Below are 16725 nucleotides of genomic sequence, written 5' to 3'. Positions count from 1 at the left end.
CGACTATCCAGGTTTTGTTCTTTTGTAAATTTTTCTCTCATAATAGGCATAGGTGGATTTTGCCAATTTTCAAAAATAGTGGCTTAAGACAATGTCGTCCTGCTTTTCTGTTTTTACAAACACTATGAGAAGAACAGTTGACAGTTTCAATTTTACCATTTTTAAAGTTTGTTTTACAATGTATAAATTAAATCATGGTGTAATCAAATTTTCTAATTTTATTGGATCCGATTTGTACTTCTATTACATGAATTCTATAAGCTAATGTATGCATATATTGTGTCCAAAAAATTTATTACGATTTTATGAATATTTCTTTTACTCGAACAAAGCTGATTGAATTGACTTGATAGGGAAGTCTACTGAACAGAAGAGATCTGCAGACTTTGGGCAACAGTCTTTTTTGTCTGCACTGTACTGCCTAAATTAAACAGTGCTGAAGTTGGGGGTTGAGAAATGCCTGACAGAGTGAGGAGGGGAGCCGGAGTACTGCAGGCACCCCCTGGAAAAAACCCATAAATGGGGTAAACACCAGCTGCTAGCGTGTGTTGGTGTTTGCTCAATCCACCTTGAAATGTCCACACATCGACAGAAGGGAGTCGCTGTGATGCTATCGAGGGTGTGGGTTTAAATAGTCCTAGGGGGTAATGTTGAAACAATTCAGATGTTTGCTGTTTATGACATTTTAGTTCTGTAAGGGATTTGAGGAGGCCAAACGTGGCTTTTTTCTCTACTCTGCCTAGCACAACCGGACCCCGATAACAAATGTGTGATGCTGTTTAGCTCCGTGCCGTAACATGGCTTATAAAGTAGCAGTATCACTGTATGAAACCTGATTTCACTCAAATATATACACATTCATGTACCAATGTAGTGATTAGGCAAAACAGGAGTACGAATTAATGCCCTCCAATGTTCAGGTGTAAATTAACCAGCCAATTGTCCACAGGTAGGTCGCCCCCCGGACCTCCGGTGACACTGTAGCCTGCTCCCGCTGCCTGTTGCTGCGTGAACCCTTGCCAACTGCATCTCGCTTTTCCCTGTACTGCTGTGTTGTGTCCTTGAGCCCCCTTCCCTCGTTTTGCTTCTGTGCCCTGTACCCCCTTCCCTTCGTTTTTGCTTCTGTGCCCTTGAGCCCCCCTTCCCTCGTTCTTGCTTTCTGTGCCCTTGAGCCCCCTTCCCCCGTTTTTGCTTGTGTCCTTTTTTCACCCCGCCTCCGTCTGTGCCATTTTCCCGCCGCTGTGCCCTGCGGCCCCGCCCCCGCTGTTCCCATTCGCCACCCCGCTCCCGCCTCCCAGCTGCTCCTCCCTCCCACAGCCCCTCATATGGAGGCCGCGCGGCGGTAGAGGGAGCGACCCTTGACCTGTCCACAGGTAGGTCGCCCCCCCGCAGCCGCCACACGGACTTCCGGTGACGCTGTAGCCTGCTCCCGCTGCCTGTTGCTGCGTGAGCCCTTGCCAACTGCATCTCGCTTTCCCCTGTGCTGCTGTGTTGTGTCCTTGAGCCCCCTTCCCTCGTTTTGCTTCTGTGCCCTGTACCTCCTTCCCTTCGTTTTTGCTTTCTGTACCCTTGAGCCCCCCTTCCCTCGTTTTTGCTTTCTGTGCCCTTGAGCCCCCTTCCCCCATTTTTGCTTCTGTGTCCTTTCTCCCCCCGCTGTGCCATTTTCCCGCCGCTGTGGCCCCGCCCCCGCTGTTCCCATTCGCCACCCCGCTCCCGCCTCCCAGCTGCTCCTCCCTCCCACAGCCCCTTATATGGAGGCCGCGCAGCGGCACGCCCAAGGCAAGCCCGCCTGCGCCTGGACCACGCCCAACGCCAGAACCACTGGCCCCGGACGGAGCAAAGGACCTCGACTGAGATACGACACCGCCGCCCTCAACGCACTCAACATCGGACGACCACCCGCCTGCTACCTAGCTACCCCGAAGCGAACCCACGGACCCTTCACCTGTCAAGCCTGCAAATTCACCTGCCTCCGAACCTGCAGACCACCGCCCGGACCTAACATCAACAACAACCACCTCAAGTGCATCCTCCTCAACACCCACTCCGTCTACAAGCACGCCATCGAACTCTGGGACTTCCTTGACAACAGCACCAGACGTCGCCTTCCTCACGGAAACCTGGATGAACGCTTCCTCGGCCCCAGACATCGCCATAGCCATCCCGGACGGCTACAAGATCACCCGGAAGGACCGCATCAACCAAACCGGAGGAGGAATCGCCATCATCTACAAAAACACCATCAACATCACGACCAACGACGAAGACACACTCCCTGCCGCCGAACACCTATACTTCCAGATTCACACCGACCCCAAGACCACCCACAGAGGAACGCTCATCTACTGACCCCCGGGCCCACGCACATAAATTCAGCGAAACCATCGCCGACTTCGTCACCCCGCACGCCCTAGCCTCACCAGAATACATCCTCCTAGGGGACCTGAACTTCCAACTGGAGAAAAACACCATCACTACCACCCTGCTTGCCAACCTTGCCAACCTCTGACTCAAACAACTGGTGAACACCCCCACCCACCTCGCTGGCCACGCGCTTGACCCCATCTTCTCCGCCAGCAACCACGTCTCCTTCAGCCACTCCACAGGACTACACTGGACCGACCACAGATGCATCCACTTCACCTTCAAAAAGACTACATCCCACCACCGCACGCAACAAATCCCCCGCAGATGCTGGAGCAAAATCACCACAGACCAGCTCCTCGCATCACTGAACCAGAACCCGCCAACCGACACCGCCGACATCAACAGCGCTGCCCACAACCTCGCACAGTGGATCACCAAATGCGCCGACGACATCGCTCCACTGAAGAACCACCCAGGAAAGACCGGAAACAGGAAAACCCTGTGGTTCACAGATGCCCTCAAAGACTCAAAAAAATCCTGCCACACCCTAGAAAAAACTGGCGCCAAGAACGGACAACAGAAAACATGACGGCCCTCAAGAACGCCACTCGCGAACACCACCAGCTGATCCGCACAACGAAAAAGACATCGTTCAAAGAGCGGCTGGACAACAGCACCCACAACAGCAAGGAACTCTTCAACATCGTCAAAGAGCTCTCCAACCCCAGCGCCAGCAACAACTACATCACACCGTCGCAAGACCTCTGCAACTCCCTCGCAACGTTCTTCCAGCGAAAGATCATAGATATACACAACAGCTCCGGACCCCAGACTCCGCCTCCAGTCACCAAACCAACCACCCCCAGTGCCTGGATCCCCACCAGCACCGAAGACACCACCAACGTCATGAACTCCATCCACTCCGGCTCCCCCTCTGACCCATGCCCCCACCATATCTTCAACAAAGCCGACACCATCATCGCACCCCATCTCCGGAAAGTCAAACAAATTCTTCATGTCAGCCACCTTCCCCGAGATCTGGAAGCACGCAGAAATCAACGCCCTCCTAAAGAAACCTACAGCGGACCCCAAAGACCTCAAGAACTTCCTCCCCATCTCTCTTCTTTCCTTCTCGGCTAAAGTCATCGAGAAGACCGCCAACAAACAGCGGACTGCGTTCCTCGAGGCAAACAACTCGCTCGACCCATCCCAGTCCGGATTTCGAGCCAACCACAGCACCGAGACCGCCTCATCGCAGCCACAGACAATAGGATGCTGATGGACAACGGAGAAACAACCGCTCTCATCCTCCTAGACCTCTCAGCAGCCTTCGACACATTCTGCAATCGCACCCTAATAACCCGCCTCTTCCACTCCGGGATCCAAGGAAAGGCCCTAGACTGGATTACCTCATTCCTCTCCAACAGAACCCAGAGAGTCCGCCTCCCTCCCTTCTGCTCAGAAGCCATAGAGATCATCTGCGGCGTACCCCAAGGCTCCTCGCTCAGCCTTACCCTCTTCAATATCTACATGAGCCCCCTCGCCGCCATCGCACGCAAACACAACATCATCTCCTATGCCGACGACACCCAACTGATACTCTCCCTAACCAAAGACCCAGCCACAGCCAAAACCAACCTCCAGGAAGGAATGAAAGACGTCGCAGAATGGATGAAGCTCAGTCGTCTGAAACTGAACTCAGACAAGACGGAGGTCCTTATCCTCGGACAATCCCCATCGGCCTGGGACGACACCTGGTGGCCCACAGCACTGGGCTCCGCACCAACACCCACGGACCACGCACGCAACCTGGGATTCATCCTGGACTCCTTCCTCATGATGACCAAGCAAGTCAACGCCATCTAATCATCTTGCTTCAACACCCTGCACATGCTCCGAAAAATCTTCCAGTGGATCCCCACCGAAACCAGAAAGACCGTCACCCAAGCCCTCATTACCAGCCGACTGGACTACAGAAACGCCCTATATGCAGGAACCACAGCCAAACATCAGAAACGACTACAGCGAATACAGAACTCCTCCGCACGACTCATCCTCGACAATCCCCGCCACAGCCACATAGCCGCCCACCTGTGAAACCTGCACTGGCTCCCCATCAATAAGAGGATCACGTTCAGGCTCTTTACCCACACACACACAAAGCTCCACGACAAAGGCCCCGAATACCTCAACAGTCGCCACTCGTTCTACACCCCCACCCGCCAGCTCCGCTCCGCCAACCTCGCCCTCGCCGCCGTCCCACGAATCCGCAGAACCACCACCGGAGGAAGATCATTCTCCTACCTGGCAGCCAAAACAAGGAACTCCCTCCCGGCACACCTACGACTGACCCAGGACCATCTCACTTTCAGGAGACACCTCAAGACCTGGCTATTCGAGCAGTAAGCGACACCCCCCGCCCCCCTTCAGCGCCTTGAAGTAGCGCGCTCTATAAATGTTTTTATTGATTGATTGAATTGGTAACTTTTAGAAAATAAGAAAAAATATATATTTTCCAACTACAGGTACTTACGCGGTGACATGGGGGGACTTTACTCAGATCACTGAAAACAAAGCATGACTCAAATCACGGGCCCTTTATTACCTTGCGGCAACAAAGGACAGGGTTCTAGGTGTGAGGGAAATACTGGGCGCACTGCTCAGGTTAACGCACAGGAGAATGCTGTAAAGCAGAAGGTGCATGCAGGTAAGGGGCAATTCCCTGTAAGCCCTCAAAGTGTGCGTGGTGGACACACTACATACAATAGAAACAAAACATGCTGCACACTTATGTATAAGTTCAAGCAAAAAACAGATGTCTCAATGGACATAAAGTTCATTTGTCATAGGCGAAGGATTAGACCACCAGTGTTTCGGATCTTCTTTTATTGATCATAGAAAGCCAGCCGACACGTGTTTCGTCGCAGAAAATACACTTTTTCCGCGACTCCTCAGGGCTGTAGGTAAAAGTTTTATAACCACAGGTCGCGGTGCCGGTGATAATTCCGACCCGGCTCCGCTCGAGACCGGGTTTACAGTGTCAGTCGGATTACGACTTGTAGTTCCAAAGATGATCTTCTCCAACTGGTATGCGGAGATTCTTTAATCAGTAGTACCGCTGATTGTAAAATCCTCAGGGTGAGAAACTCGGGTTGAGTATCAAAATCCAAGTATTTAAAACGAGGGAAGTGTAGAAATTTTCGTAGCAGAAAGGAGGATCGCCGTGGTGCGGGGAGTCATTCAGCGATGGTATCGCTCGGGTTCGCGTTTCGGTTCCGGGTGCGGTCACGTCTTTATTAACTTGCGCTTCCAGCCCTAGACAATACACCACTTCCTTTAACAAGGGATACTAGTGAAATCAGATAAGCCATTACATACATTGCTGCATTTAGTAATAGCATTTCATGTATTGTTAAACTGGCTGGCGACTGCGCGCAGGATCGCGCTGGAAGGGAGGCAGATGGCTGCGCGTGTGATTTCAAAGTGAAAGTGATATCGCTGGAAGGGAAACAGATGGCTGCGTGCGTGCAACCGCAAGCTTGAGGCCATCAAAAGCGTCTGGTAGCACTTTGAAAACACCAATACTAAATGTCTCGCAGAACAGTGCATGCGCTGGCTCAGGCGAGACCTAAAAAGGGCACTTTCCTACAGTGAGAAGCATCAATCAGAGAATCTGGGCTGCCTACTCTTCCCAGCAGGGTTCTACAGCTTTTGCGGCCCTGTGCAGTGAATAGGAAATTAGCCATCTGACTCTTGGAGTCTCTGCTTGAGGATGCTCTGAGGAGACTACTTTTCCACAACATACAGTCCTTTACTTCACTATCCCAAGGAGCAGCAGGACTCGTTCAACTTTGATGCAGTCTCTTCTTCACTTGTTCCAAGGTCAGCAGGTCAGTCCTTCTGTCTTCTTCTAGTCAACTGAGATTGTTGTTCTGGGTGCCAGAGGTACCCTTTTAATGCCCAGAGGTTGTGGTCATTAGCCAATGGCCTACTAGGCTCCATCCTGCCTGCTGACCAGTTCCTGTGAAGTGTGGCATCTATTTATCACAGAAGGCTCTATTCTGGCCACTCTCAAAATGGCAGAACCCGTCTCTCGATCTCAAGAGCTTGACAGCCCACCTTAGAATTGCGGCTACCACAGGCCTAGATGCTCGTGGGAAAACCGGCTTGGCAACTGTTTTCCCCCCTCTGCCAGCCTGTATACCTACACAATAGGGAAGACCTTCTCACGTGAGCTTGTTACTTGCTCAGTGAAGCGCAACTTTTGGGCCAATACCCTGTATGGCTGCATGCCAGGATGAGATAACACCTCCTCCAGTAGCAGGACTCTATTGTTACCTTTCCTGGGAGTTGTTCACAAGTCTCCCCCTGAGAAAAGAAGGCTGACTCAGCAAATGCCCACTGGAAAACTGGGCTATAAAGTGTCAACTTCCTAAACGTTGCATTTGTCAACAAGTTACATTAATTTCGACTTGGGCATCAAGTTGGGCTTAATGTAACTAGTTGTTTGATGCCTTGAAGTACCAACTTTGGTAGACCCATACAGAATTTAACACCGCTAAGTTGTCAGCCTGGAATGCTGTACTTGCCAATGGGGCACCCAATGTCTATCCCAGTAAAAATGACAATTATGGGTATTTATAAGATGTTAAACACATGCTCCACTTTACTAATATTTTGCACCTGCCTTGGGACTCAATAGGCCTGCTGTACGGATGACTTACACACATTAGAAAAGGGAATTTAGGTTTTGCATTGGTTGAAAATGACTAAGTCAAGTTAGCAGTCTAAAACTGCTCTTTCAATCCTCTCCATCTTGCTTCATGAGGTACAAGCTCTTCTAGCCAAAAGAGCCGTAGAGAGGGCGCTAGCCTTAGAAAGAGGTACTCATGTTACTCCAACTATTTCCTTGTGCTGAAGGAAGGAAACCTCTCTCCTATTTTATATCTTCACTCTCTGAATGCCTTCATATATATAGTTAAATTCAAGCTGCTCATTTTGGCCCAAGTTCTGTCTGCCTTAGCTCCAAGAGATTGGATGGTGGATTTGGACCTGTAGGGTGCCTACTTCCATGTGCCCATCCTGAAGCACCCACAGATGCTATTTACTGTTCAAGGTGGGCCAGGAGCATTTTCAATTTGCCATGCTTCCCTTAGGCCTTACCAGCACACTTCAGGTGTTCATTAAAGTGATGGTGGTCATGGCGAACCGCGGGGGGTAGGCATTCCAGTCTTCCCCCATCTTGATAATTGGATGTTGGAGGCAGGCTTGCCACAGTCAGTCGTAGACCACCTTCAGGAGACAATGAACCTCCTGACATCATCGGAGTTCACAATCAATGTGCCAAAGTCACACAGACTCCTTAGCAGAGGCTCTATTTCATTGGAGCCATTCTGAGTACAGTGCAGCTCCACGCCCTCCCTGCAATGCAAGAAGTTAATTATTTTGCCTCGGTCCTGGGTCTCCGTAAGCGTGGCTCACTCAGAGGCTTCTGCATCCTATTCTTCGACTAGGTCAGGTGGCATATGCGGACTATGCCGTCAAACCGAACTTCTCGGTGGGCCGAGCACCAGGGGACCCGGTTAGATTCCTTCCAGGTTTCGAAGAAGACTGCAAAATATCTGCAGTAGAGGCTGCTGGACCTCAACTGGACCAGCTGAAGACATCGCTCCATGCTCCACACAGAATGGAGTGGGTGGACAGATGCATAGCTGCTGAGATGGAGAGGTGGATATCAGAGGACTATTCGCCTGGTACTAAAAGCCTTCTTAGCCTCAATCAAGGTGTTGTTGGCTCAGGTTCTAACGGACACCATCACTGCCAAGTTATACTCCAACAAGAAGGGTGGAATAGGGTCCTGTCAGAAGGCTCCTCATCTCTGGAGCTTAAGGATTTTTCACTGCATCCACCCTACAGCACACTGCTGTTAAGGACCAGAGCAGCCTTTTCACCTAAAGTCATTGTAAATAACGGGTCATTCGTTGTGTGGCATGCACAAGTAAGGGGTCCGCAATCCCGCCCTCACCAGGAATCAAACACCCCATTGTAGCTCTTCACTGTCAGGATAGTGAAGCAGAGCAGTCCAAGGCCTTTTCAGAGGAGGTGGTGAGTGCTAGTAATCACCATTCGCTCGCATAGAATAATAAGACTCACAATTGTCCAGTCTGTGCTTTTTTAAACCAAGGTGATGTAATGACACATAATCGTAAGACACTTTTGGGAATTTATACGTCGGATAAGGACCTTGATATTCTACCTTTGATGCTTTCGTCATACAGTTGTTTATTAGAACACACCCTTTTTTGATAGAGGCTTACCATTGTCAAAGATGCTCTGTGGTTGGTGCACACACTTGGTTAGTTTTTGGCGGTTTGCTGTTGATTATAGTATGTTTCTTCTGTCTAAACTGTGAATATGAGGTTATTTGAGAAGTCTTTTTAAACACCTTTTGCAGAACGTGTCTCAAACTGCGAAATGTTGACCTCACCAGTACTTGGAACATTTCCATTTTTTGATTTCCAGCGGTAAATACAGCAACATCAAGCGATAACTGACATGGTCTCCTTTAAAACTAATGTTTTTTTGTACTTTTACCTAACCAACAAGACCCTTTTAAGCCTTGAAAAGGTCACAGTGTGACAAAACACGTGTCTGCTGTCTTCCGTATATTGAAAACTGGAGAAATCTGAACTGTGGGACAAAATAAAAGAAAAGCTATGGTCTTCAGGACTAATCCTTAGTATTCAGACTTTTACTCAAAAAGTGTAATAACTTCGTCTAAAGTGCTGGGGTATTCTATTTTGCAGACCATTGGAAAGAAAAGTTCTGTGGAGATTTAACCTAACTATACGTTTTCTATGCGTCTTCTTACTGAATTATTACCAACTTGACATGGGAAATTATTCAAATAACATGTCACAATACAAGTGATCCAATAATGTAGATGAGTGAAAATGCTCATCAAAACACAGGGATGTCTGTGGCATTGAAGCACAAGTTACTTACCTTCGGTAGCAATATATCTGTAAGAAACAGTAGTTAGTATTAGATTCCTTACCTTAGAATATCCCCAGGCGTCGGACTGGATCCGGAAAATTTTGCGTAGCAGTACCCCAGCGCGTCGGTAGGCTTCGTCTGCGGCTCCGCGTCCGTCGTCGGCATCGTTGGCGCCAGGATGACGTCGGAGTACTTAGACGCCGCCCTCGCGCGCCGACGTCAGTTCTAATACATAGCTTTTCCGTGCCAGAAACGCAGAGCCATGATAACAACCAACACTGGTGCCATGAAACTAGGGCCCTGAAAGGGGAGGACCTTAACCCTAGATATCGGTTCGCAGAACGGGAAGGATGGGTGGGGCAATAAGGAATCGAATACTAACTACTGTTTCTTACAGATATATCGTTACCGAAGGTAAGTAACTTGTACATCTGAAAGAAACAGGTTAGATTAAGATTCCTTACCTTAGAATAGATACCCCAGCAATACCAACCCCGGTGGTGGGTCTGCGAACCAATGATCACACCAGAAAGTCCTGGATAATGGAACGGCCAAAAAAGCCATATCTCCGGACTTGGTTGTCCAGGAAGTAGTGTCTTGCAAACGTGTGCAGCAAGGCCCACGTAGCTGCCTGACAGATGTCCTGCAACTACCGGACCCAGGGCAGTAGTAGCCGCCGTGGCCCGAGTGGAATGGGCCCTCAGCCCAACAGGAGGCTCCTTTTTAGCCAAAGAGTAGCATACCTTGATGCACAACACGACCCACTGAGAGATGGTCCGCTTGTGCCCAACCTTTCTTAGCGCCCACGTAACCAACAAAGAGTTGGTCATCCACCCGGAACTGGCGTGTGAGATCCAAATAGAATGAGAGCGCACGTTTTGGGTCCAGACAGTGGAGCCTCTCTTCCTCTTTCGAGGGATGCGGAGGCAGAAAGAAGGTGGGCAAGGTGATGGACTGCCTGATGTGGAAGGCTGTGACTACCTTGTACAAGAAAGAGGGTCGCGTCCGCAACACAACTTTGTCCGGAGGGACAGAAAGGAAAGGAGGTTTAGAGGAAAGAGCCTGGAGCTCAGTCACCCTCCTGGCAGAGGTAATGGCAACAAGTAATGCAGTCTTGAGAGTAAGGAGACGAAGAGGACCGTTATGAAGTGGCTCGAAAGGAGCGCACATCAGATAGGTCAGAACAAGGTTCAAGTCCCACTGAGGCATCACGAAAGGAACAGGAGGAAACATATGACTGATGCCCTTCAAAAACCTATTTACAACTGGGGACATGAAGAAAGAGGGCTGATCAGGGAGCCTTAAGAAGGCGGAAATAGCAGCGAGGTAGCCCTTGATAGTGCCCAGAGCAGAACCCTGCTGGGCAAGAGAAAGAAGAAAGAGGAGAACCCCTGAAAGAGGGGCAGAAAGGGGATCCACAGCCTTTGCTGTGCATCATGCCACAAATTTGATCCACCTGCAGACGTATACCGATTTTGTGGAGGGAAGCCTGGCTGCCAGAATCACATTACAGACTTCAGGAGGCAAGTCACATGGCCTCAACTGCTGCCGCTCAATCTCCACGCATGTAAGTGGAGACTGGACAGGTTCGGGTGGAGGACGTCCCCTTCTGCTGCGACAGAAGGTCCTCCTGAAGAGGCAGACGAATAGGGGGATCGACAGACATGCCGAGTAGCTCGGGATACCAGTATCTTCGTGCCCAGTCTGGAGCCACAAGGATAACTTGGGCCCGGTAGAGTCTGATCTTCTTCAGCACTCTGGGCAGAAGTGGTATAGGCGGAAAGGCGTACAGCAGACCGCAGCTCCACTCGCAAGAAAACGTCTTCGAGCGAGGGCGGCCTTGGAAATTCCAACACGCAGAACTGATGTTGTCCTCTGTGGCGAATAGATCTAACCAAGGCTCTCCCCACTGCTGAAAGAGGCCTTGCGCCACGTCAGAGTTCAGGCGCCATTCGTGATGCATCATGCACCGACGGCTGAGTTCGTCCATCCTGGCGTTCAGGGAACCTGCCAGGTGTTGAACCACCAGGGTCACGCCCTGATGTTCCAGCCACTGCCAGAGGCGCAGAGCCTCCTGTCATAGGGTCCACAACCCCCCCCCCCCCGTTTGTTGCCGTACCACATGGCGGTGGTGTTGTCCGTAAACACCTGCACTACACTCCACGGACAGAGGGGAGTAATGCCTTCAGTGCAAGTCGGATCGCCCGCAACTCCAGAAGGTTGATGTGGAGCCGGGACTCCGCCGGAGACCAGAGGCCAGAGGCCTCTGATCTCCGCCTCTCCCATGTGGCCCCCCCAGCCCTGGAGGGACACGTCCGTCACAACTACGTGCTCCGGTTGGGGTAGAGAGAGGGATCTGCCGCTGACCCAATCGGGGTCCATGAGCCACCACTGCAACCGTCTTGCAGTGCCCTCCGAGATCAAGACATGGTCAGACAAGTTGCCCTGATGCTGGACCCACGGAAACTTCAGGTCCCACTGCAGAGTCCACATCCGCCACCTGGCGTGATGCACCAGAAGGATGCAGGAGGCCATCAGCCCCCGAAGCCGCAGCATCAACCTGACCGAGACTCATGATAACGGCTGAAAGATCGGAATCAGAGCCTGAATATCCCAAGGAGGATAAACCCGAAACTGCGCTGAGTCTAGAACCGCTCCAATGAAGAGGAGCTTCTGAGAGGGACACATGTGTGAATTCGGCACATTGATTGAGAACCCCAGCAGGTGCAGGAGGTCGGCCGTAGTCTGGCTGTGACTGACGACTGTCTGGGGCCAGCCCGCCTTCAACCACCAGTCGTCGAGGTAGGGGAAGACTGAAACCCCTAACCTGCGCAAATGAGCTGCGACCACCGCCATCACTTTCGTGAACACCTGTGGGCGCTGGTAAGGTCGAAGGGGAGCACGGTAAACTGAAAGTGCTCGTGGCCTACCGTGAACCGCAGTTAACGCCGGTGGGCCGGCAGGACGGGGATGTGAAAATAATCGTCCTGGAAGTCTAACGCTACCATCCAGTCTCCCGGGTCCAGGGCAGCTAAGACCTGAGCCAAAGTCAGCATCTTGAACGTCTCCTTCCGGAGGAAGCCGTTGACTAAACGCAGGTCCAAGACAGGGCGTAGGCCCCCTTTGCCCCTCTTGGGAACCAGAAAGTAGTACTTCTGGCCAAGGAACGCGCTCGATGGCCCCCTTGGCCAAGAGGGCCATAACCTCCTCTCGCAGAAGATTCAAGTGATCACCCGACACGCGGTGGTACTGCTGTGGCATGGCTGGAGGGGTCGCCTCGAAGGGGAGGGAGTACCTCCTTCGGATGATTTGCAGCACCCACCTGTCCGAAGTGATGTTGCCCCAGTGAAGGAGGTGATGGCGAACCCTGCCACCCACTGGCGTCATGTGGGCCTGAAAGCTCGGACTAGGAAGGCTTTGAGGTGGATGCTGCGGGGGTGGATGTGAACTGGTCTCGCCGTTGTCCCCGGGCACCGCCACGGCGGTTACCACGTCCGCCGCCGCGCTGGATGTTAGTCTGCGGCCGGTGGCTGGCAGGACGTGTGGGGGCGCCCCTTCCTTGGCCACGAAAGGAGCGAAAGGCAGCAGGTTGCTAGAGCGGGGCCGACAGGCCCAAGGACTTGGCCGAAGCCCTGGGGTCCTTAAAGCGCTCAAGCGCACGGTCTGCCTTGTCGCCAAAGAGGCGACAGCCATCAAACAGCATATCCATAAGGGTTTTTTGGACATCAGCCGAAAAGTTGGCAGACCTCAGCCAGGCGTGGCGACGAATCGCCACCGTCGTTGCCATCGCTCTACCTAGCGAGTCCGTTGTATCCAGTCCACACCGGAAGGAATACTGTGCCGCAAGGCCTTGGGCGAGTTTAGTCCGGGCCTCCTCCGGACATTGTAGCAGCACGGCCGCGACCATGTCCCACAGAGTGGGTATAACGGCCCAAGAGGCCACTATGGCACCGGACCTGAATCGTGGGTAGGACCAGGGACGACGACGTCCGGGGACGGCGTCAGGGGCGACACCCTGGGGGCCGGCGCCAGTGAGGTCGTAAGGTCGACCGGCGACGACCAGGAACCGGATCCAGAGGGACGCTGCGGCGTCGGGACCGTAGTCGCCGATGGCGCCGAAGCACCCTGCCCGCTTGGGGGCCCAGTCTGGGCCCCTTGGCCCGAAGGCGCCGTGGAACCAGACTGAGGAGTGAGCGACCTCATAGCCTTGATCTCCTCCGGCGTCACGTTCTGCCCAGGGACCGGCGGGTATGGAGCAGGCTGCGACGCCTGTGGCTCCGGCGGAGCTGCGTGGGTGGTGTCACCCAAACGCCCGGCCACGTCCTGCGAGCGTCGGAGGGAGTCAGAAGAGCGCTGTCGCCTCTTCGACTTTGTCCCTCTTACCTGAGGACTTGGAGCCCGAGGAATGGTGTCGACTCCCAGAGCAATGATGACTCTCGCCCCGTGACCGTGACCGGTCCCTCGACCTCCTTCCGAACCGGGACCTCGAACAGCACGGGTTCGACTGCTGGAGCTCGAGGCGCTCGCGGGACCGCTCCCGCCTAGCCTTCGACGTCAAGGCCCGGCAGTTGGGGCACGACTTGTCCTTGTGGTCGGGCCCCAGGCAATGCAGACACCGGCGATGGGGGTCGGTAACCGACATCAGTCGGTTGCAGTTGACGCAGGGTTTAAACCCGGGCATCCCTACCGTCACTGTCGGAGTCATTCGACTCGAAAAACAGATCAAAAAGATCCAAAAAGTTTAGTCAAAAATTGACTAAAGGGTACCACTTTCTCCGGACCTGCGTTTGCTGGCGTGGAAAAAAGAAGAACTGACGTCAGTGCGCGAGGGCGGCGCCTAAGTACTCCGCCGACGTCATCCTGGCGCCAACAACGCCGACGACAGACGCAGAGCCGCAGACAACGCCAACCGACGCGCAGGGTACTGCTACTCAAAATTTTCCGGATCCAGTCTGACGCCTGGGGATATTCTAAGGTAAGGAATCGAATACTAATCCTGTTTCTTTCAGATAAACAAAAGTACCAGCAATCTCAAAAAGACTGCATATTTATAGAGATGCTGTGCCATTTCTAGCAATGATGTTTGCAATTTCACAGTAACAGTCTGGCAGTCAATCACAGCATCACCACAAGGCTCTGGGAATGAGCACTGAAGATGACCCCTGAATCCAGTCTGACACCAAGGAAAAAAAAATGTCAAATGTCTCAGGTGATTAATCAGTGGGAAGACACATCCATTAAAAGATAATCATGAGGTGCAATGTAAGGAAAGCATATGTAGAGAAGCCACCTTACCTTCTAACAACTTCTTTCCATCCTTCTTCTCTTTTTTGCCCTCTTTTAGGACTGGTAAGATAAAGCTTTCCATTTGTTGCTAGTGGCAGAGATTTGTGACTAGACGATAGTGAATTCAGAGGCAAATCATTTTCAAATCTGTAAATTAAAGAAGTAGAAACTGAATCTAGCATCTAAACTTTCTTAACTTTGTGAAAGAGCCCTTGGTCACTAGAAAAAGACCATAAAATGCAACATTCGTACACACTCAACCAAACAAGGGCTCTAAACATGAAGACTTGTACATAGGTTGCAATCCATAAGAACCTGTAACAATAACAATACATATACGAGACAATTTGCAAAGCAGTATGCCACTTACGTACACTTTTCGGAGGAGAAGGCTACCACTTCAGCTCCTTTTATGTGAATATAATACTCAGGCAAAAATATAAACAACACTAGCACATGAATATTGGCATTTGCCAAACAAAACAATAAAAAGCAATCAAAACAGGAGTTTACACATTTGATACATTTTAATTAGTACATAAAAAATTATTCATTTATAAAAAACGAATACATTCATATATATGCATGATAAAAATGTTTTAGCATTATGACATATGTATAAGTTCAAATATTCATCAAATACATATCATGATTCAATAAAAGATGGTTTCCTGTCTACGCGTTTCGACACAGGTGTGTCTTCCTCAGGACTGTACCATCGTATTTCTAATTAAACAAGAAGTGACCGCTAATGATATATATTGGTGAATAGGGTCAGCGAGTAGTAATTCCAAAAGGCACAACAGATCTGTGGTAGTAATTTTTGAGCAGTATAGGTTGGAAAGCGCGTCCTTACTTTGAGATTTTATTCATGTTTAAAAACAATAGTGGTCGTGTTTCAGAAGGGTAGATTCTGGTACATCGGAGATTAAATGTCCTATACCCTTTCTTTTTTACGTACGGGTAAACCGGCTGCAAAAAGGTTCCCGGCGTCTTTTAGTTCTGGTTTAGAGTCTATCCAAATGGGCCGGCTATGACTGGTGTTCGGTGACTTTGTTTCGTGATGTGTTCTCAAATGTGCAGACCGGTTGTAAGGGATCCCGGCGGTATCTCGTTGTGCGGTGTGAATGACATTTAATCTCCGATGTACCAGAATCTACCCTTCTGAAACACGACCACTATTGTTTTTAAACATGAATAAAATGTAAAAAGAGTCCAGTTCACAGAACAGGTAATTATACATGTCAGTGAGGAATCTATGGTTAGATAGAGAACCCTTCAGAAGGAAAATGATTCTAACTTTTTAAGCATCTTTTCATATCGTTTAGCGCTGATTTTTGTTATGTCCATTTTTATAGCATGCTAATCACCAGTTGGGGTATCCAGGTGCTTCTCAGGTGAAATTATTAGAAGAGCCAGACATCTGCTTCTTGTCAAACTCAAGAAGCGTAGAGGAGGCTCTGATGTGATGTGGGAGGTGATTCAATGTTTTGGGGGAGGTGTACGAGAAAGAGCAACAGTTGGCTCTGTTTTTGTGTATGCGGGGTACCTATGGTAATGAGTCCTAAGCGGAGGTGCCCTAGGAATTTATTTGGGGTTTACATGTTGAGGTAGGCGGGGTCTGTGTTCTGTAATGCTTTGTATGTGTGTGTGAGCAGTTTGAACTACTAAGTACAATTGAAGCTCCTTGATGTGTGGAGTGATGCGAGAGCGGTTAAGGATGTCTTGCGACGGCGTTTTGGATGGTTTGAAGCCTATTCAGGAGAGGTTTGGCGATTCCTGCAGCGAGTGCATTGTCATAGTCAAGTCTCCTGGTTATCAAGGCCTGAGTGACCTGGTATTCTCCAGTGCCACTTGAAGATTTTTCACAGAATCCTCAGGATGTTGAAACAGGTGGTGGTCAGCACATTTACCTGGGCTGTCATGTCAAACTTCTTGTCTAGGATGATTCCCAAGTATCTGATGAGGTAAGTGTTGTAAATGAAAGCAGGCCCAGATCCAAGGTAGATTAGTTAAGTAGGTTTATTAGGAAAGATGTTAACAAGAGCCCCACCAGGAGCAGCCTTAATGCTGCTC

General features: G+C 50.6%; 1 protein-coding gene across 3 annotated transcripts in view; it reads right to left on the bottom strand.

Annotated features, from left to right (window-relative positions):
* Positions 1-16725, bottom strand: part of ANKHD1 (ankyrin repeat and KH domain containing 1) — a 1478908-nt gene that overhangs the window by 432969 nt on the left and 1029214 nt on the right. For all 3 annotated transcript variants that reach the window (XM_086931463.1, XM_086931465.1, XM_086931464.1), the window contains exon 27: positions 14659-14796. In XM_086931463.1, coding sequence (XP_086787589.1) covers positions 14659-14796 — 138 coding nt within the window. The remainder of the gene's footprint in view (positions 1-14658; positions 14797-16725) is intronic.

The sequence above is a fragment of the Lissotriton vulgaris genome, chromosome 7 (assembly GCF_964263255.1).
Source record: "Lissotriton vulgaris chromosome 7, aLisVul1.2, whole genome shotgun sequence".
Taxonomy (NCBI): domain Eukaryota; kingdom Metazoa; phylum Chordata; class Amphibia; order Caudata; family Salamandridae; genus Lissotriton; species Lissotriton vulgaris.
This window is presented reverse-complemented; position numbering and strand designations above follow the sequence as displayed.